Source organism: Piliocolobus tephrosceles, chromosome 13 (genome assembly GCF_002776525.5).
Source record: "Piliocolobus tephrosceles isolate RC106 chromosome 13, ASM277652v3, whole genome shotgun sequence".
NCBI classification, from domain to species: Eukaryota; Metazoa; Chordata; class Mammalia; order Primates; family Cercopithecidae; genus Piliocolobus; species Piliocolobus tephrosceles.
Window position 1 is genome coordinate 108,941,583 of NC_045446.1, and position 21,751 is coordinate 108,963,333.

General features: G+C 39.9%; 1 protein-coding gene across 2 annotated transcripts in view; it reads left to right on the plus strand.

The window, feature by feature from the left end:
• CBL (Cbl proto-oncogene) overlaps positions 1–21,751 on the plus strand; it is a 96,803-nt gene that overhangs the window by 56,070 nt on the left and 18,982 nt on the right. For both annotated transcript variants that reach the window (XM_023208459.1, XM_023208460.2), the window contains 7 exons: positions 9,072–9,218; positions 11,232–11,388; positions 12,189–12,310; positions 13,653–13,790; positions 15,388–15,475; positions 15,826–15,957; positions 16,170–16,373. In XM_023208459.1, coding sequence (XP_023064227.1) covers positions 9,072–9,218; positions 11,232–11,388; positions 12,189–12,310; positions 13,653–13,790; positions 15,388–15,475; positions 15,826–15,957; positions 16,170–16,373 — 988 coding nt within the window. The remainder of the gene's footprint in view (positions 1–9,071; positions 9,219–11,231; positions 11,389–12,188; positions 12,311–13,652; positions 13,791–15,387; positions 15,476–15,825; positions 15,958–16,169; positions 16,374–21,751) is intronic.

Here is a 21,751-nt window from a genome sequence, read left to right on the forward strand (position 1 = left end):
AGTGGTATCCTTGCTTGGATCCTGGAATAGATAAAAACATTAGTGGAAGAAACTGGTGAAGCCTGGATATAGCCTGGCATTCAGTTAGTACTACCATACTGATGTTGGTGTCTTCGTTTTGAAGAATGTCCTGCAGTAATGTAAGATGGTAACATTAGGGGAAACTGAAACTGGATTTGGGGTTTGTGGGAACTCCCTGCGTTGTCTTTTATAACTTTTCTGTAGATGTAGAATTATTCTAAAATTAAAAGTTTGTCAAAAGTAGGTAATATTTTCCAGTTCAGTTCTACAAATGTATTGAATGCCTGTTATGTGCCCAGTGTGACCAGGGTTGCAGGGGATAAAGTGTGTAAGAGATACTTTCCCTGCCTCTGCCCTTAAGGAATTGTCTTCCATATTGGGGAGTAAGACAATTAATATGAAGCAGAACATGATGGAACCTGTGAAAAGTGTGAGCAAGTTGCTGTGGGGGATTCAGAAGCTGAGATAGTTAGATGATAGATAGTTAGATGAGATAGAGTAGATGTTAAATATAGACTGGAGAGTCCTCCCCAAGGAGGCAGCGTTTGAGAACTTTGAAGAATGGGCAGGATTTAGTAACCATAGTCATCGGAAAGGAAATGTGTCATAACCAAAGAGCCCTGGCTCTTGAATTTCATAGACCTACGCTGCCCCTTACTAGCTTTGTGACCTTGGGCAAATTATTTAATGTCACTAAGTCTTTGTTTCTCATTTGTAAGATAAGGTTGGTAATTCCTATTTCAAAGCATTATGAGAATTAAATGCACTTTATTTAGCTTAGTAAAGCATCTAATCCCTAGTAAGCTCTTAATGTTAACTGCTAGAGATGGAGAGAAGCATGTATTGTCGATGTAGTACCATCACCACAGGCACAGAGCCTGGGGAGTGTAGACTGTTTGGTGGAACATTGACTGGTGTTGTTTAGAAAGGTGAATTAGGACTACATTGTGAGTGCTTTGATGTGTCAGGTCAGCAGTTCAAACTTTTTAAGTGGTAATTGGGAGTCATTAAAGATTTTCATATAGGGAGAGTAAGGAGATTGAGTCTGTTTTAGGATTAATTTGATAGACATATGAGGGGAGTGTTGGAGGCTCTCATGTGGGTTTCTGCCTTCCCATTTACTTGGTGAGTCAGATGTGTCCCCTTTAGAATTCAGTGAAACAGTTAGCTTGAAATGCTCAGGATGATTAGTGGTAATCTGTTACTGTGTAACTTGGGAATTTCAAAAGCAGGACCATGAGTTTGTAGTATCAAATACACTCAATATGTGTTTAGTAAAAAGGGCCATTGCTATTTTTAGATGTATTGGCTAAGAACTCCTTTTGTAGGTGATGTTTTTCATTTTTTTTTTTAACAGCTTAAGTCAATAAGAGTTAAACAGTACTTCATTGACTTCCTGTGAGGCTTTGTGGAAAGCAGTTCCGTTGTGTCTATTTTTAAAGCTGATTACTGTGAGCAGAGGATGCTGCTATTGAGTTATAAATGTCATCTCAGTATGTTCTCACTCAGCATTCTTTAGATGACACTACTGTTTGTATGTAAGGTTTCTGGAGTTTATCTGATAGGAAAAGCAGCAGTTATCACTGAAATAGTACCAGTAAATGAAATACTTAAAAGCAGTGATCATGCTACCCTTCAGCAGTATAATTATCATCATCTATATGAGTCTTAAGCCTGTGCCATCACTGAATGGCAAAAATTGTAACCTTATTTTAGGAATATTTTGCAACCCTATAATGGTATTGTATAATGTTTTGCAACTTTTTTGTTAATCGTTATATTAAAAGTATTAAATCATCTTGGAATTTTCCTCTTGGGATCGATAGGATCATTTGATTTACAAATATTGTTAAAATATACTTATGTGTAAATTACTGGGGGTTTTCTTCAGTGTGTTTTTTGTTTGTTTTTAGAGACAGTCTCGCTGTGTTGCCCACGCTGGTATGAAACTCCTGGCCTTCAGCCATCCTCCCATCTTGGCCTCCCAAAGAGCTGGGATTATAGGTGTGAGTCTCTACGCCTGACCTCCAGTCTTTTATTATGATTTTTTTTTCTTTCTTTCTTTCTTTTCTTTTCTTTTTTTTTTTTTTTTTTTGAGACATGGTCTCTCTTAGTTTGCCCAGGCTGGAATGCAGCGGCATGATCTCTGCTGACTGTACCTCCACCTCCAGGGCTCAAGCCATCCTCCCACCTCAGCATCCTGAGTAGCTGAGACCACAGGCTCATGCCACCATGCCCGGCTGATTTTTGTAGAGATGGAGTTTCACCATGTTGTCCAGGCTGGTCTCGAACTTGTGAGCTCAAGTGATCTGCCTGCCTTGGCATCCCATAAGTGCTGGGATTACAGGCGTGAGCCACCACGCCCAACCTATTAGGAAATTTTTCAGTCCTACAGAAGGGTTGAAAGAATTTTATAAGCACTGTATACGAATCTACGATTACTTAATTACTTTTCTTTGTTTTTTATTATTATTATTATTTTTGAGACAGTCTTGCTCTGTCACACAGGCTGGAGTGCAGTGGTGCGATCTCTGCTCACTGCAGCCTCCACTTGCCAGGTTCAAGCTATCATCCCACGCACCACCATACCTGGCTAATTTTTGTATTTTTTGTTTAGATTGAGGGGTCTCACTATATTGCACAGACTGGTCTCAAACTCCTGAGTTCAAGCAATCTGCCGGCCTCAGCCCCTCAAAGAGCTAGGATTATAAGTGTGAGCTGCTGTGCCCCGCCTAAATTACTGTTTTTAAAATGAAAATTTTGTTTCCTTCTCTTTTTAAATATCATACAAACTTTTTTGAGTCTTTAAACCATTTTTAAGAGACTATTTTGAAGTAGGTGAGATGATTTTTGATATTTCTGTGTTAATTCTAAAGAACAACAATGTTCAAGTGAAATAATTCTAATAGTCTGAGATTTGGGAAATCTCTGTTTTATAATAGATAATACTAGTTTAGCAGATTAAGTTAATTTTTCTGGCCCTGTATAGGGTTTATACAGTTAACTGTTCATTTAAATTCCATAAGACATAAATTCTTTTAAATTATCTGCAGACAGAAAATATACGTTAAAAAGTTATTTCTGCTAAGATATGAGGATTGCTTGAGCCCAGGAGTTGGAGACCAGCCTGGGCAATATAGTGAGACCCCCATCACACACACAAAAATAGAAAAAGTGGCTGGGTGCGGTAGCTGACATCTGTAATCCCAGCACTTTGGGAAGCCAAGGCGGGTGGATCACCTGAGATCAGGAGTTTGAGACCAGCCTGACCAATATGGTGAAACCCCGTTTCTACTGAAAATACAAAAATTAGGGCAGGTGCAGTGGCTCACGCCTGTAATCCCAGCACTTTGGGAGGTTGAGGCGGGTGGATCGCCTAAGGTCGGAAGTTCGAGACCAGCCTGACCAACATGGAGAAACTCTGTCTCTACTAAAAATACAAAATTAGCCGGGCATGGTGGTATGTGCCTGTAGTCCCAGCTACTGGGGAGGCTGAGACAGGAGAATTGCTTGAACCCGTAAGGCACAGGTTGCAGTAAGCCAAGAAGCGACACTGCACACCAGCTTGGGTGACAGAGTGAGACTTCGTCTCAAAAAAAAAAAGTAGAAAAATGAGTCAGGCATAGTGGCCTGTGGGTCCAGCTATTCAGGAGGCTGAGGTGAAAGGATTGCTTGAGTCTGGGAGGTCGAGGCTGCAGTTTACTTGTCTTAAATGTTAATAAATGCATTTTTAATAGAAGGAATTAATTTATCTCCTCATACTGTGTTTGTTTTCCTGTTTCCTCTTTCTCTTCAAAGTACCTTTTGAGCAAGAGTTACAAGATAACTTTTTCAGTATTCTATGTAGAAACAAAATAGTTTAAGAGATTTTTCTGTTTACCTCATCATTCATATGAAGGCCACTTTTCAACTCCTGTCTTGCTTAAGATGGTGATTGTGAGTCCTATGAAGTTGTATTTATATTTTTACTTTTGAAGCTAAAACAATAGCTATAATTGCTCATTTAATTTTTAATATACTTGTGTATTGGTGATATGTAAATCTTACTTCTTTATTATGTGAAATTATACACAGGAAAATGCATAACATTGCTTTGGGCCTGAGGCACGAAGGTACATTGGCATTGAAGGTAGGCCCTAAGGTAGAGAGAAAAGAACTGACACCAATCTTGAATTAAAAAAAAAAAAAAAAAAGATGCTGCATGCAGAATCAGCATTTGATTATGAGGAAGTTGTGAGAGGAAAAGAGAAGAGGAAGATGGAAGCTGTAGAGTAGAATTTGCAGTTAAGTAGATGTAGATGGTTAGAGCTGAAGGCATTAGAAGGTAAATGACTTCCTTCCCTAGCACTGTGTTACTGTGTTAAAGAAAAGCCTGTACTGCTTGCTGCTACTAGAACTGAAAGAAGAAAAGTTCTGTCTTCAGGGCATTTACAAAAAAATTGAACAGTTGGGTTCCTTTGTGGATCTTTGGAGAATCGTTAGAACACATTGTATGAGTTGAGGTAACTGCTGACAGAATTTTTTAAAGTATTGCTTACCATGTAAACTCAAATGTCTATATCATGCCTCATTCTTTTTACATATTAAGACAGATTCTGCTGATTAAATTCTGCCCCATATACTGTAGACACTGAACCATAAGCTTCATATTGATTACAAAATGCTCTGACCCATTGACTTTTGTAAATTCATTATTTCCTTTTAAGAAGTACGATGCTTAGAGTGGACATCTCTGGTGGTTTTAAGAAATGTAAGCAGGCTTTTTGAAGGGATGCATTCTTGAGTAGGAAAATGTCTTAAATTGATTTCCCGTAACTGTTGCAGTCAGCACTTTGAACTGCTCTTAGGTACCTGGTGCCATTACATCTTTGTGGTCAATAACTTTTTTTGTGTGTGGCTTACTTCACAAAATAAAAATGCTTTCTGTGTCTTGTTATTTTGGTATGCATATTTTATCTTTGATCCAATATAGTGCTAGGTACCTGGTAGATTTTCGGTAGAAAATTATTTTAAGAACCAAAGATACCAGCATGGTCCAGTTATTCCAAGACCCACTGCCTGTATTCACTTCAGACTCAGCTTAAAAAGCAACACTCGATAAGGTCTCTAAGACTACCCTCCCTAAACAGCAACCCAGCATGGCTTCTCGTACTCTGTGTTATTCTTCCTCACAGCCCTTTTCTCCTACCATCTGATACACTCTCGTGGGAATGTACATGTCATAAAAGCAAGAATTTTATTTTGTATGTTGTTGTATTCACCCCGAGCCTAACACATAGTGGGCACTCAAAGGTTTTCTGAAGGTATATTGATCATTAGAAATTTCTGCCATTCGCCTGGCCCAGAGGGATATAAATACAAGTCAGAAATAGATTAAGCCACTGTGGGCCGGGCGCGGTGGCTCAAGCCTGTAATCCCAGCACTTTGGGAGGCCGAGATGGGCGGATCACAAGGTCAGGAGATCGAGACCATCCTGGCTAACACGGTGAAACCCCGTCTCTACTAAAAAACACACACACAAAAAAACTAGCCGGGCGAGGTGGCGGGCGCCTGTAGTCCCAGCTACTCGGCAGGCTGAGGCAGGAGTATGGCGGGAACCTGGGAGGCGGAGCTTGCAGTGAGCTGAGATCCGGCCACTGCACTCCAGCCTGGGCGACAGAGCAAGGCTCTGTCTCAAAAAAAAAAAAAAAAAAAAAAATGATTTAGCCATTGTGTACACAAATAGCTACAGTGCAAAATGGGTTCAGATGGTGTAAGAGAACTGCAGAGAAAATGCTGAGTATTTTATTATGTCTAGCTTGCTCTTAAAGAAATGACATTTAAACTGGGTCTTATTTCAGACCAGAGAAACAGGCAGAGACCGAGAAACAAAGAGAGTGGCAGGTGTAAGAAAAGGTGAAGTACTTGATTTGGCTAGAACATACTAGTGAAGAACTCAGAAGTTAGTTAGAAAGATAGGTTAGATCCAGGTCAATGGAAAGCCTTAAAATCCAAGCTGAGTTTGGATTTTATCCCATTGGCTGTGAAAATTGATTGTTTATTTTTTCCCTTCATCAAAAGGCAGTTAAATGTCGTAAGGATTGTACGTGCATAGGAAGAGACGCTGAAGACCAAGACCGGAATTTTAATTTTAATTATTACCAAGGAGTTTACATTAGGCCAGTACCACATAAATCGAAGGTAGGAATGACCACAGATTGGCAACAAATTGACTAATCAGATATGGAGAACAAGGTAAATGAAAGAAGCTAAGAAGATTCTTCAGGTTTTGAACCTGTGGGAAGTAAGATGGTGTTGTCATTAAATACAGAATTAAAGAACACGAAGAAAGAGCAGATTTAAGAAAGATTAGTTTAATTCTGAACATGTTGCTTTGAGGTGCTAGCATTCGAGTGGAGGAAAAATGTGGTAGAGTAGATAGTTGGAAAAACTACCAAGGCCTAAGATTTGGGCATTGTTTGCTAAGTAGCTTTTAAAGCCCTAAGATTGCAAAGGAAGAGAAGAGAGTACACAGAGGAAGAGCTGAAAATAGCAGAGAGCAAATTCTTGGGAAATACCGCTGATGGGGGAGGCTGGGCGCGGTGGCTCAAGCCTGTAATCCCAGCACTTTGGGAGGCCGAGACGGGCGGATCACGAGGTCAGGAGATCGAGACCGTCCTGGCTAACACGGTGAAACCCTGTCTCTACTAAAAAATACAGAAAAACTAGCCGGGCGAGGTGGTGGGCGCCTGTAGTCCCAGCTACTCTGGAGGCTGAGGCAGGAGAATAGCGTAAACCCGGGAGGCGGAGCTTGCAGTTAGCTGAGATCCGGTCACTGCACTCCAGCCTGGGCGACAGAGCAAGTCTCTGTCTCAAAAAAAAAAAAAAAAAAAAAAAAAAAAGATGATGGGGGAGAAAAGCCAAGAAACAACAAAAGGAAGTAGGAGACTCTGGTATAACCTCAGAAGTGTGACACATATTTATTTTTTCTGTCATCTCATTCATTGTTCGGCTATACTGTTTAGCGTAGTTCTTCACATACACAGTAGGTTCTCAGTAATCTAGTTGAAGGATTACTGCTTGACAGAATGTTAGGTAGATGTCGACATCTGAGCCTCAAGCTGCTGATTGTGCAGTGTAGGGTCCTGCTGAACACTGGAAAGCAAATTCATTGGGATTAACTTGTGCTTTGCAGGGTTTCTTTCAAGTTACCTATTTCATATTCCATTTGTGATATATTCTTGATCTTGTCTATTTTCTCTTTGGTAAATGATAGAAGTTCTATTAAACAATAATCAAAGGATCTCAAAGTGCTAGGAAAAAAACAGTTAATGGACTTTAAAGATTGGATAAGTGCTTAAAAGAAAAAAAAAAAAAAAAAGACTGAGTCTCACTCTGTCGCCCAGGCTGGAGTGCAGTGGCGTGATCTTAACTCACTGCAACCTCTACCTCAGCTTCTTGAGTAGCTGGGATTACAGGCATGCACCACCACCATGCCCGACTAATTTTTGTATTTTTAGTAGAAATGGCCAGGCTAGTCTCAAACTCCTGACCTCAGGTGAGGTCCTCCGCCTCGACCTCCCAAAATTTTGGGATTACAGGCGTGAACCACCACACCTGGCCCAAAAAAGATTTCAATAGCATTTTTCGAACAAGTCATGGATATAGAGACTTGGATAATTTGGTGCTGCATTTTATCCACGAAAGACAAAGATAGCACACTGATGGTGACCTTCCAGTATAGCATTAAGAAAAATCTATTCCTAGTAGAAGATTGTTAGGCAATCAGTAATTGATCACGATTTGACTTGAATTTTTATAGTACATTTGTATAACAAGAATAAACTTTTGAATACATAAATACAAATTATCGGGACAAGGAAAAATAGACACATGTATTCAGTAGCTTGTTTAGTGTAATAGTATCTATATCATGTGTATCCTGTTTTTTTTTTTTTTTTTTTTGAGATGGAGTCTCGCTCTGTCGTCCAGGGTGGAGGGCAGTGACACAGTCTCAGCTCACTGCAACTTCCGCCTCCCGGGTTCAAGGGATTCTCTTGCCTCAGCCCTCCCAAGTAGCTGAGTTTATAAGCACACACCACCATGCCCAGCTAACTTTTGTATTTTTTAGTAGAGACAGGGTTTCACCATGTTTGCCAGGCTGGTCCTGAACTCCTGACGCAAGTGATCCGCCTGCCTCAGCCTCCTATAGTGCTGGGGTTACAGGCGTGAGGCACCTCTCCTGGCCTGTGTGACATCTTTATAATCATATCCATTAAACAGGTTATGAGAACAATTAACTAATTGTTAACAGCATATGCACTATGTAGAAATTTTTGTATGGTTTGGATGTTAGCATCTCATTTTTGGTAAAGGAAGAGGAGTTTGGGTAAAATTTATCTCTTTAAGGTCTGATTTAGTGAAAGAAAACATTTATTAGGTCTGGATACTTAAAAAGTTCTTTTTATTAAGACTGTCTTTTATTTAGATATGTTATATGATGATAAATATACTTGATAAATACACCTGCAAAGCAGGAAATAATACATTGGTTTCCTATCATTTTTTTCTTTTGTGATAGAGTGATGATTATTTGTTGAATTGTCTTACCTGTCATCCTTAAAAAGTGAATTTGTCCATGTTCGTGCTTAGCTGTTAAGCTTTATTAATTCAAGATTAAAGCTTTAAAATATATGACTAAAGTTTTTATCTTGTTTACTTCATATCTGTTTGAATGGAGGAGATAAAAGAGACAGTGAATGCAACAGCATTTCTTCCATTGTATTTGCATCTTTCGTATGATCGTAGAACAAAAAGTGTCTAAAACCCTTCTTTAAACAAAGACAAAAATATCACTGAATATGTAAAAATATTCTCAACAGCGCATTTCTTTTCCCTTCTCTACTTTTTTATATCCTTGAATAATACTGGCCAGAAAGAATATTTGAAGAGGTTCTTTCTAAATGTATTTTAATATTCATGTTCATTATACATCTTGTATGGTGAATTTGGTGCATTTAAAATAAAAATAATTTTTTGCGTTTAATTATTGCACTTCTGATCATTTGTAGGCGAAACCTAACCAAACTGTCGCTCATCTTCAGCCACATGCTGGCAGAGCTAAAAGGAATCTTTCCAAGTGGACTCTTTCAAGGAGACACGTTTCGGATTACTAAAGCAGATGCTGCAGAATTTTGGAGAAAAGCTTTTGGGGAAAAGTAAGTCTCAATAATGAATTTGAGCTATGAATAACTAAAGCTTACGAGTTTTTTCTTTACATTTTTACTATTGAAATATTTAAAATTCAGGAACTCTCTGAGAAAATATATGTGTATGTATTTCCTAGCTGTGGTTAAATATTTGGGTAAGTTTTTGGTTAAATATTTGGTTAAGTTTTGCCCTGTTCATTTTTTTTTTTTAAGAAATAATTTTGCAGATCAAGCTCTTTGAATGCTCTTCCCTTTCTCTCCACATCCATTGTGCGCTTTTTTTTTTGGATATGGAATCTCGCTCTGTTACCCAGGCTGGAGTGCAGTGGAGCAATCTCCGCTCACTGCAAACTCTGCCTCCTGGGTTCACGCCATTCTCCTGCTTCAGCCTTCTGAGTAGCTGAGACTACAGGTGCCCGCCACCATGCCCGGCTAATTTTTTGCATTTATAGTAGAGAGTTTCACCGTGTTAGCCAGGATGGGCTTGATCTTCTGACCTCGTGATCCGCCCACCTTGGCCTCCCAAAGCGCTGGGATTATAGGCTTGAGCCGCCGCGCCCAGCCTCATTCTGCTCTTAATGGACATACATATTTCATATTATTTGCTATCAGCAGTGAACAATATCTAAGTTGTCTTCACATGCAAGAAATTGTCTTTATTTACGTACATAGGAGTGGAATTACTAAGTCTTGGGGTTTTACTTCTTTTGCTTTGCTGAGTATTGTCAAATTTCTTTCTGAAATGGTTGTACCAGTTCATATTTTACAGTAGCCCCACAATTTAGCTAACACTGGTGATGTGAATTAGTGTAATATTTTGCTTTATATTCCTTGATGAGAAGGGAGATTGAGCTGCTTCTCACCTTTATGACCAGTCAAGATTCTTATTCTGACTTGCCTGTTCCTATTTCTCATTTGCCCATTTTCTTATTGAGTGGTTTATCTTTTTCTTATTATAGGTTACTAGTTCTTTGTTAATTACTTACATTACAAATATCTTGTCCCAGGCTGTGGCTTACCTTTTCCATTTTGCTGTATTGTCTATATATATTATATAGGTTGATTTATGAGTCAAGCTTGTTTTTAAGTATAAATATCAATATTCTGGGTTTTGTGTTATTTTTTTTCTTTTTTGAGACAGGATGTCACTCTGTTGCCCACTCTGGTGTGCAGTGGTACAATCAATCATAGTTCACTGCAACCTTGAACTCTTGGACTCAAGCAGTTCTCCCAAGTAGCTGGGACTACATGTGTATGCTGCCAGGCCCAGCTAATTTGCAGAGACAGGATTTTGCTGTGTTATCCAGGCTGGTCTTGAGCTTCTGGCCTCAAATAATCCTTCCCCCTGGCCTCTCAAAGTACTAAGATTACAAGCATGAGCCACCGTGCTAGGCCCAAGTTTCTCTTTAAAGGCCTTTACTTTTGGCCAGGCACAGTGGCTCACTCCTGTAGTTCCAGCACTTTAGGAGGCCAAGACAGGAGGATTGCTTGAGGCCAGAAGTTTGAGACTACCACCCTGGATGACATTACAAGACCCGGTCTTTATTTATAGATTATTTTTTCTTTTTCTTTCCTTTTTTTTGCAACAAGGTTTCACTCTGTTGCCCAGGCTGTAGTGCAGTGGCCTGATCTTGCCTCACTTGCAACCTCCACCTCCAAAGTTCAAGAGATTTTCCCACCTCAGCCTCCAGAGTAGCTGGAACTAATTAATTAGTCCGGCTAATTTTGTTTGTTTTTGTGGAGACAAGGTTTCACCGTATTGCCCAGGCTGGGCTCAAGCAATCTGCCCACTCTGGCTTCCCAAAGTGCTGGGCCTCCCAAAGGCATGTGCTGTGGTGTCCGGCCCCCTTCTTTCTATATTAAAGAAACTGACCTGTATTTTGAATTAAGAGGATTGAAATTGGTATTGAGAGCTTTATGTGATGCTTTATTTGATGTGGCTGTCTTTCCTTTGCTTGATTATGGCGATGCCTGGAATTATCTGTTATTTCACTTTGTGTCTCCTCTCCACCCCCATCCCAGGACAATAGTCCCTTGGAAGAGCTTTCGACAGGCTCTACATGAAGTGCATCCCATCAGTTCTGGGCTGGAGGCCATGGCTCTGAAATCCACTATTGATCTGACCTGCAATGATTATATTTCAGTTTTTGAATTTGATATCTTTACCCGACTCTTTCAGGTAGGATGCTAAAAAAGTTGACTAAACTGGTTACTGCTACTTTTCTGAAGAGAAAACTTTAAAAAAAAAGAAAGGGGGGGGTTTGTCTGTATGAAAGTGTTTAATTCATTTTAGGAACTATGCCAAAAAAAAGGTTAAAACTACCTCGTATTAAAAATATATGTGTGTATGTATATAGTGAAAATGACAGCTATACCACCTGCTTTCTTCTCTTCACATCTTTCCTTGTTATTGAATATTCTTCTTTTGTATCATTTTAATGTTTGTAGAATGGCCAGAATATGGATATATTAGTTTTCTGATATTGGATATTTGTGTACGTTTGCAACTTTTTCTCCTGTTTTATCAAAATTGACTGTTAATATTGAGATGTTTAGATACTTCAAAAACAACTCCTTTCTTTTTCTCTAAAAATAATGCTTTCTCTGGTGTTGTCTATGCCAATTTGCGTACATATTTATTTGAAACTTATTAGTTGCACCCGTAGGCCCTATCCTGGTTTTCAGTTTGTTGTTGTTCAACCCCACTACTGTTAATTAGAGCTGCTTTACAAATTCTAGAATTTTCATTTTGTATTAAGTTTCTCCCTGTAAGCATATATTCTTCATAGCTTTTCAGAGTTTTTAATCTCCCAAACACGTGTGTCTTCCCTCTGAGTGATGGTATAATTAAAAATTTCTGACAATGAATTAAGAGTTGGTGGGGGTGTTTTTTTTTTGTTAATTTGTTTGTTTCTCATTGCTCTCTGAGTTGGTTGTACGTCTGATCTGAATAGTCTGTGATTGATCTCGTTTCTTTAGCCCTGGTCCTCTTTGCTCAGGAATTGGAACAGCCTTGCTGTAACTCATCCTGGATACATGGCTTTTTTGACGTATGATGAAGTGAAAGCTCGGCTCCAGAAATTCATTCACAAACCTGGCAGGTCAGTGCAATGAAGCAAAAAGGTTTATTCTTCTCATTTTTGTTATCTTGAGACTTCTGCTAGTATAGAAGAAACATGGCCTTTATTAGTTTCGCAATAGCCGAGATTCTGCAGTAGGATTGATACCTATTTATCAGATGTATTGACTTAATTCAGATCCTATAATTTGACAGATGTTTTCAGGCCACGTAAGAATTGAGTTTATGGCCGGGCACAGTGGCTCACACCTGTAATCCCAGCACTTTGGGAGGCCGAGGCGGGCGGATCACGAGATCAGGAGTTTGAGACCAGCCTGGCCAATGTGGTAAAACCCTGTCTCTACTGAAATACAAAAATTATCCAGGCGTGGTGCAGGTGCCTGTAATCCCAGCTACTCAGGAGGCTGAGGCAGGAGAATCACTTGAACCTGGGAGGTAGAAGTTGCAGTGAGCCGAGATCATGCCATTGCACTCTAGCCTAGGCAACAAGAGTGGAACCCCGTCTCAAAACCAACAAAAACAAAAAAGAATTGAGTTTATGTGTCTTTTGCTTCTGGTGTGGTGTCATGGAGGAAGTTATTCTCTTTTTAAAAATATTTTCGGCGGGGCGCGGTGGCTCAAGCCTGTAATCCCAGCACTTTGGGAGGCCGAGACGGGCGGATCACAAGGTCAGGAGATCGAGACCATCCTGTCTAACCCGGTGAAACCCCGTCTCTACTAAAAAATACAAAAAACTAGCCGGGCGAGGTGGCGGGCGCCTATAGTCCCAGCTACTCGGGACACTGAGGCAGGAGAATGGCGTGAACCCGAAAGGCGGAGCTTGCAGTGAGCTGAGATCCGGCCACTGCACTCCAGCCTGGGCGACAGAGCGAGACTCCGTCTCAAAAAAAAAATAAATAAATAAATAAAAATATTTTCTTTCTTTTTGCTTGTCACTGACTTGAAGCTAAGGAGAAGTTATTCTTGCCTTGGTATGGTGGCTCATGCCTGTAATCCTAGCACTTTGGGAGGCCAAGGTGGGCAGATACTTGAAATCAGGAGTTCAAGACTGGCCTGGCCAACATGGTGAAACCCCGTCTCTTCTAAAAATACAAAAATTAGCCAGGCATGGTGGCACATGCTATAGTCCCAGCTACTTGGGAGGCTGAGGCAGGAGAATCACTTGAATTCAGGAGGCGGAGGCTGCAGTGAGCCAAGATTGTGCCATTGCACTCCAGCCTGGGTGACAGAGCCAGACTCTGTCTTTTAAAAAAAAAAAAAAAATTATTCTTGACAGTCCTTTTGATTTTTGTCTGTATCTTGCCTTGCCTTCCACCCTAATACCAGCATAATCTACTAAAGCTTCTGTTTATCTCTGTTCATAGTTACATCTTCCGGCTGAGCTGTACTCGTCTGGGTCAGTGGGCCATTGGGTATGTTACTGCCGATGGGAACATTCTCCAGACAATCCCTCACAATAAACCTCTCTTCCAAGCACTGATTGATGGCTTCAGGGAAGGCTTGTGAGTACCTACTGCATACCATCTGTTAGAGTCTAGGAACTTAGGGGCTGTAAAACCTCATCATTAATGACTTTATTCTAGGTTTCTTAAACTACAGACTAAGATTCAGGAAAATATTAACAGATGATATTGATTTGACCTTCAGGTCCTGGAAGACTTGTTTTTCTTTTTTAGGGATTCCATGAGTGAAATTATTCTCGACTGCTTCAGTTATTACCATAAATAAACTTTATCTTTTTTTTTTTTTCCAAATGTTAACTTATTTTCAAGCCTATTTTGGGTTTTAAAATATACCAATTAGTAGGAAATTTGACCGGTTATTTAGTCGGCATTCAAGTGATTCAGTGTTCCTAATGGCCATAGGCCTTGGTGGCCTTCATCTGCTTTCATCCTCACTTCATTTTTATTCAGCAGCATTTCTTCAGGCCTTGGGCTTTTGTAACCTATGCTGCTATTTATAGCTAAGTCCTTATTTATTCCAGAATTGCTATTCCTTTGAGAATTCAAATTGATTATCAGTTGGTAAACACTTAAAAATACTAACAGTTGACCAGGTGGTAGAAAACTAGCTTGTGTTTTAAAGTGATTAGGAAAATACATTTTGTATTATACATTATCTTTTACTTATGATAGCATTGGGTCTGAAAGAAGTGCTGTCCCAAATGTCAGAACAGTTTGATGCTAGAAACTGGATCTCCCTGGTAGATGATCTCAGTGGCTTAATTTGCATCTTGTTACATTGCTTTTAAATTAGTGTCTCTCATTTTCTTAAACCTGTAAATAAAGATTATTTCAGGTTTTTGATCAAAAGCAAATGCAGTTTAAATTAAGAATTTAGGCTGGGCTCAGTGGCTCACACCTGTGATCCCAGCACCTTGGGAGGCTAAGATGGGCGAATCACCTGAGGTCAGGAATTCAAGACCAGCCTGGCCAACATGGCAAAACCCTGTTGCTACTAAAAGTACAAAAAATTAGCCAGACGTGGTGGCAGGTGCCTGTAATCACAGCTACTTGGGAGGCTGAGGCAGGAGAATCACTTGAACCCGGGAGGTGGAGGTTGCAGTGAACCAAGATCACTCACTGCAACCTCAGAAAAAATAAAAAGAATCTGTCTCAAAAAAAAAAAAAGAATTTCTGTCTGGTGGCCATCCGTTGATTAAAAATTGGTTATAAACTGTGACCCATGAGCTACCTGTTTGTTCCCCGTGTAAGCCAAGATAGTTTTTCCTAAGAATCATTTTGAAAAAAACAATCAGAGAAAAATATGTGACCCAGACTAATGTGGCCTACAAATCCTAAATGATTTTCTGTCTGGCTCTTTACAGAAAAGCTTTGCTAACCAACCCCGTGATTAAAAGATAGAACCTATGGCATTGTTACCTGGAGAAGGAGAATATCTTTGTTTTTGGAGACTATCTTTGAACTGTTCTGTGTTATTTATTTTTTTGAAGTATTATTTTTTTGAAGTAAGATTTATCTTTATACTTACACCAAGTTGCCCTTTGAGATTGGAGGAACTCCCAGATACCATTTGTCTGTATTAGCAAGCACTGGTAAATTGGCTTCAATAAAACCTAAGATTGGTTACTCTTTACAGCTATTTGTTTCCTGATGGACGAAATCAGAATCCTGATCTGACTGGCTTATGTGAACCAACTCCCCAAGACCATATCAAAGTGACCCAGGTGAGTTTTGTTTTACATTATAACCATATCACTGGACACAAGCTTTGGTATATTCTTTATAGAACTGATGGCATAATTGAATTGATTGGAACACCATTGACTAGATTAGTGAATTTAAACTGTTGACTACATTAGTGAATTTGTGTGTATGTGGTTTCACTTTAAACCCTGGAGCTTAAAATAGGACCCAGACTAGATGCTTTCTGGTTTAATGGGAGAAAATAAACCACTGTTGTGACATTTTTATGTAAGCAAAATTTGTATAGGAAGCAAGTCTTCACTTTTTCTGTTGTTAACATTTATGATTGCAGTTATTTATTCAACTAATAGTCTCTTAATTTTTCTTAAAGGAACAATATGAATTATACTGTGAGATGGGCTCCACATTCCAGCTGTGTAAAATATGTGCTGAAAATGATAAGGATGTAAAGATTGAGCCCTGTGGACACCTCATGTGCACATCCTGTCTTACATCCTGGCAGGTATGAATCTAAACAGTGACTTTTTTCAGCTATGTAATCACCTTGGAGAATTCGGTATTATATAGCCTTTACTGATATTGGGGGTGGTCTGGCTTTTGGGGTTAGGTTTAAACTTTTACTTTCTTTTAATCTCTAGGAAATGTATTTTCTAGTAGATTAATATTTTAAGTATTTTCAGATGCATCTGTTACTATCTTTTGCTTCTTCTGCAGGAATCAGAAGGTCAGGGCTGTCCTTTCTGCCGATGTGAAATTAAAGGTACTGAACCCATCGTGGTAGATCCATTTGATCCTAGAGGGAGTGGCAGCCTGTTGAGGCAAGGAGCAGAGGGAGCTCCCTCCCCAAATTATGATGATGATGACGATGAACGAGCTGATGATACTCTCTTCATGATGAAGGAATTGGCTGGTGCCAAGGTAAGACAGCAGTTTAGGAGACTGGCTAAATCCATTATGAGTTTATGTTCTAAAGCCGTAAAACACTTAATGGTATCCAAACTACAATGATAGGTAGTATTAATAGCTGATATTTATTGAGCATTTACTATATGACAGATACTATGTTAAGCACTTGTTTTTTACTCATATAATCTTTACTACAACCCCATGAGTACATACTACTATTATCCTCATTTAACAGATTAAGAAACTGAGGCACAAAGAGGTTAGGGAATTTGCTGAAGATCACACAGCTAGTAGGTTGAAGCATCTGTGAGCTGCATCTGTGACCAGGCATTCCAGCTTAAGGCCCAATACTGTCTGTATTTTAGGACTAAGACTTTATTCATATCTCTTGTTGGAGAATATGATGGAGAAATAAAAGAACTGGATCCTCTTTTGCTAATGCAACTAGAATGAGTTCTGTTCCCTTTTTTTTAATGGAGTCTTGGCATTAGAAAGTTGGGGCTGGGCATGCCTATAGCTCATGCCTGTAATCCCAGTACTTTGGGAGGCTGATGCTGGAGGATCAGTTGAGCCCAGTTTGAGACCAGCCTTGGCATTATAGTGAGACCCTATCTCTACTCCCAACTCCAAAAAAAAAAAAAAAAAAAAAAGCTGGGTATGGTGTTGTGTACCTGTAGTTCTGACTACTCTGGAGGCCAAAGCTGGAGGATCAGTTGAGCCCAGCAATTCGACATAGCAAGACCCTATCTTTACCACCACTGCCCCCATGCCCCTCTAAAAAAAAAAAAAAGTTGGGCATGGTGGTGTTTGCCTGTAGTTCTAACTAGTCTGGAGACTGAGACAGGAGGATTGCTTGATCCCAGGAATTCAAGGCGGGAGTGAATTGTGATTGTACCACTGCACTCTAGGCTGGGTGACATAGTGAGACCCTGTCTCATAAATAAAAAGCAATTGTATACTACGTGTAGTGTGACTTATTTCTGTAAAAAAAAATTTTTTTTAAAGCATATACATAGAAAAGTTGGATGACTACATACCAAACTAATCACTGTTATTTCTGAGGATAGAAATTGAGAGCACTTAAATTCTGTGGAATATTTGAATTTTTTACAATTAATGCATGTTACTTTTTCAAAGTGTTTGTTGTGCTAGATGGTTGAGTGCAAATGGGATAAGAAGTCTAAGACAAGGCTTTCAAGGAGCTAATAGTTTTATTTAGGAAGAGGACATATGTGCAGGTGAAACACTTTAGAGGAAGAAGTAAAGGAACACTCTTTCCCTAGCCATGTAGAAATGCAAACAGGAAAAAAAACCAGCCTCATGTATTTTGTCATTTGGCCATTCCATAATTTATTTTGTCTTCCTTTTAATGGACATTCATATTGTTTACAGGCTTACATATATTGACCAGCTTTTACAAGTCTGTCTAGGCTAGCAGTGGGATTGCTGCATAAGGGAGTGTGTATTTCAACTGTGATAGAGGGGAGGGTTATGATTAATGGAGGGGCTCATGGGAATATCACAGTGATAATGGTATTTTGTTTTTTAGCTGGATGATAAGTACATGGATGTTTTATTCCTTGTACTTTATAGTTCATTATATATTTTGTATGAATAAAATAATTTGAGTGAAAATATTTAACTTTTGGATAGTTATTAAAGCTTAGCCCCTTTTTTTGGTCCTGAAATCACTCTTGAAGGTATGGAAAAGAATGAGAATGCCTGTTTCTTCACATCCTGGTAGATGTTGTTTGTTGTTTTATTTTGATTTGTTTTTAATACAGTGAATCTACTTATAGTTGGTGAAGGCACATGGATTTTTTTTTTTTAAGGCTTAAAAGAATTGCTAAAAAACTTACAAAAACCTTGGTTCCCTGCCTCTGTCCCCTCCAGCACCTCTCTGTCCCCTTGTTCAGAGTTTTAATTCTTGAAACTGTTTACTACCTCTGTGTTTCTTAACCATATGCTTATACTACTTCTTCTGGATTCTTGATCTCTTCACCTCAGATATTGTGGGAGAGCGTTTAGGTCTCTTATCTCCCTCCTCTCTACTCCATATCCTCCCACTACAGTTATTTGAATTTGGCTTAGTACTCAGTGTTTTTGTGATTTCACTCCATACTGTGCCAAATAGCATACTATACTTACTTTTGCTTTCTTATACAACTTTCTGCTTTTCCTGGTATAATTATTTTTATTTTTTAGTGTTCAGTTTGTACCTGTCACTACCAAATCATACCGTACTCTCAAACATCCTCTCAATATAGTTTCTGTGAAATAAAATCTGTTAGTATAGTAGTATGTGATATCGTGTACTGCTGCGTAGGAAATAGGAGTCATCTGTGTTCAGCTCCAGTCTGCTGCAGTTATTCTCTGTGCCATACTACTTGTCACCCTGAGGTGTCCCCTCGCCATCCTCATGGGGCTTCATTGCCTCTCCTCTCTTGCAGTACCTTGGTTCCCGTGTTTTCCTCTTTTTTTGCTTTACTTCTTTATGTCCTTAAAATGGCTTTCTGTGAAAGGGTGAGCGATAAACTTCTTGAAATCGTTGGTATCTTAAAAGGCCTTTATTCAACCCTCAAACGTAAATTGACTAGTTACAGAATTCTAAGTTGATAAATATTCTCCTCTAAATTGTTAAGGCTTCATGACTTCTAGCTTCTAATGTATTTTTTTTTTTTTTTTTTTTTTTTGAGACGGAGTCTCGCTCTGTCGCCCAGGCTGGAGTGCAGTGGCTGGATCTCAGCTTACTGCAAGCTCTGCCTCCTGGGTTTATGCCATTCTCCTGCCTCAGCCTCTGGAGTAGCTGGGACTACAGGCGCCCACCACCTTGCCTGGCTAGTTTTTTTGTATTTTTTAGCAGAGACGGGGTTTCACCATGTTAGCCAGGATAGTCTCGATCTTCTGACCTGTTGATCCGCTCGTCTCGGCCTCCCAAAGCGCTGGGATTACAGGCTTGAGCCACTGCGCCCGGCGCTTCTAATGTATTTTTACTTTTCAGTGCTTCCTTTCCCTCTGTCACCAAAAGCCCTTTTTTTTTTTTTTTGAGATGGAATCTTGCTCTGTCGCCCAGGTTGGAGTGCAGTGGCGCAGTCTCGGCTCACTGCAACCTCCACCTCCTGGGTTCACGCCATTCTCCTGCCTCAGCCTCCTGAGTAGCTGGGACTACAGGCGCCTGCCACCATGCCCGGCTAATTTTTTTTATTTTTTATTTTTAGTAGAAATAGGGTTTCACCATATTAGCCAGGATGGTCTTGTTCTTCTGAACTCATGATCTGCACACCTTGGCCTCCCAAAGTGCTGGGATTATAGGTGTGAGCCACCGTACCTGGCCCACCAGAAGCTTTTAAGATATTTTCCTCATCCTTGATTTGATGAAAAATGTAAGGGTATTTTTGGTTTGTTTGTTGTGGGTTTCTTTTCCTTCATTGAGCTGGGTATGTAATAAACCCTTTCTATTTGGCTATTTATGTCCTTTAAGTCTTGGAAATGTTCGTATTTCTCTGATCATTTGTTTTCCATTTATAAATTTAAAAAGGTTCCACCTTTTCTGGAACCTTATATGCTATGATAAAAGAATATTGCGGCCGGGTGCGGTGCTTCACGCCTGTAATCCCAGGACTTTGGGAGGCCAAAGCGGGCAGATCACCTGAGATTAGAAGTTCCATACCAGCCTGGCCAATATGGTGAAACCCTGTCTCTACTAAAAATACAAAATTTAGCCTGGCATGGTGGCACATGCCTATAATCCCTGTTACTTGGGAGGCTGAGGCCGGAGAATGGCTTGAACCTGGGAGGCGGTGGTTGCAGTGAGCCGAGATTGCGCCATTGTACTCCATCCTGGGCAACGAGTGAGACTCCATCTCAGAAAAAAAAAAAAAAAAAGAATATTGCAAGGATCCATTATGATGTTGAGACATGAATTTAAAAATATGATTAGTTCAACCCTCTGTGCTTAAAGAATGAGAGAAGGATCGATGAGAGGGCCTTCCAGAATGGGGAAAGGATTTGAAGAATCATACCGAAGTCGAAATAATCATAGTATGTGCAGGAAACACTGAGGAGATAAGCCTGAATAGAGCAGCAGCCTTGACACTTGTTAGGGAGTTTGGGAAATACCTTTGGTTGCAGAGACCAGATTAGAAAGCCGGGCAGGAGGGTGAGATTTTGTAACAGGGCAAATTGGGAGTTACTGGTGGTTTTTGAGTTGGTGAGTGTTTAAGAATGGCTAAGCTGATAGTGGTAAGCAGAAGGATGTGGTGAGATAAACTACAAGTTGGGAAGTTCACTATGTTGTTTTTTTTTTTTTTTTTGTCTTTTTTTTTTTTTTCCTTTTTGTGGAGAACGGGGTCTCGCTGTATTACCCAGGCAGGTCTCGAACTCCTGGGCTCAAGCTATCCTCCCGCCTCTGCCTCCCTGAGAGCTGGGATTACAGGCGTGAGCCACCGCGCCCGGCTCACTATGTTGTTTTAATAAATCACATCAAGATGCGGTGGCTCACGCCTGTAATCCCAGTACTTTGGGAGGCAAAGGCAAGGAGGATCACTTTAGCCCAGAGGTTTGAGACCGCTCTGGGCAACATGACAAGACCCTGTCTACCTACGCTTCCCACCTCCCCGCCCCCCAAAAAAAGCAGTGTGTGGTGGTGCACACCTTGTCCCAGCTACTTGAGAGGCTGAGGCAGGAGGATGGCTTGAGCCCAGGAGGTCAAGGCTGCAGTGCACCATGTTTGTACCACTGCAGTCCAGCCTGGGCTATAGAGCAAGACCCTGTCTCCCATAAATAAATAAGGTCTGAGGTTGCTAAGTAGAATGAAATGAAATATACAGATAGAATCTTTTAGGGAAAAATCCGTAGGATATAGCGACTGACAAAATAATTATGATGAAGTGAGAGGAGGCTTGACTTTGACTTTTGTCATTGAGCTGTTTAGTTGCTCATGCTGCATTGTCAGCTGATTGGGAGCCCGTTATCTTAAGCATGTGGATAAAGCAAAGAACTAAAGATGAGAGCTTTCTTTTCTGTCATCTACCACCCAACACTAATAACAGGACTAAGTATGGGGATGGCTGTTTCTCTGTCAGTGTTGCTTTCCTGTTGGGGAATTTAAATGCAGAGTAGCTTTTTTTTTTTTTTTTTTTTTATAAATGAATTACTGTTTATCTCTTGACCGCTTACTTTGGCAAGCTTATCAGCTATTCCTAAGCCTGCTGTAGGCAGGGAAATGGAAGAGGTTATATATGTGTTCTTTCTTCTAATTGGGTACCTCATTTTTTAGAGCTCAAATTGACAGAAAATATTAATCCCTTTTAATTCTTGAATTGAAATAATTTATTTCTTTGGAAGAACTCAAGATACTTTTTAGTGATATTCTTGATCTTTTTTTTTTT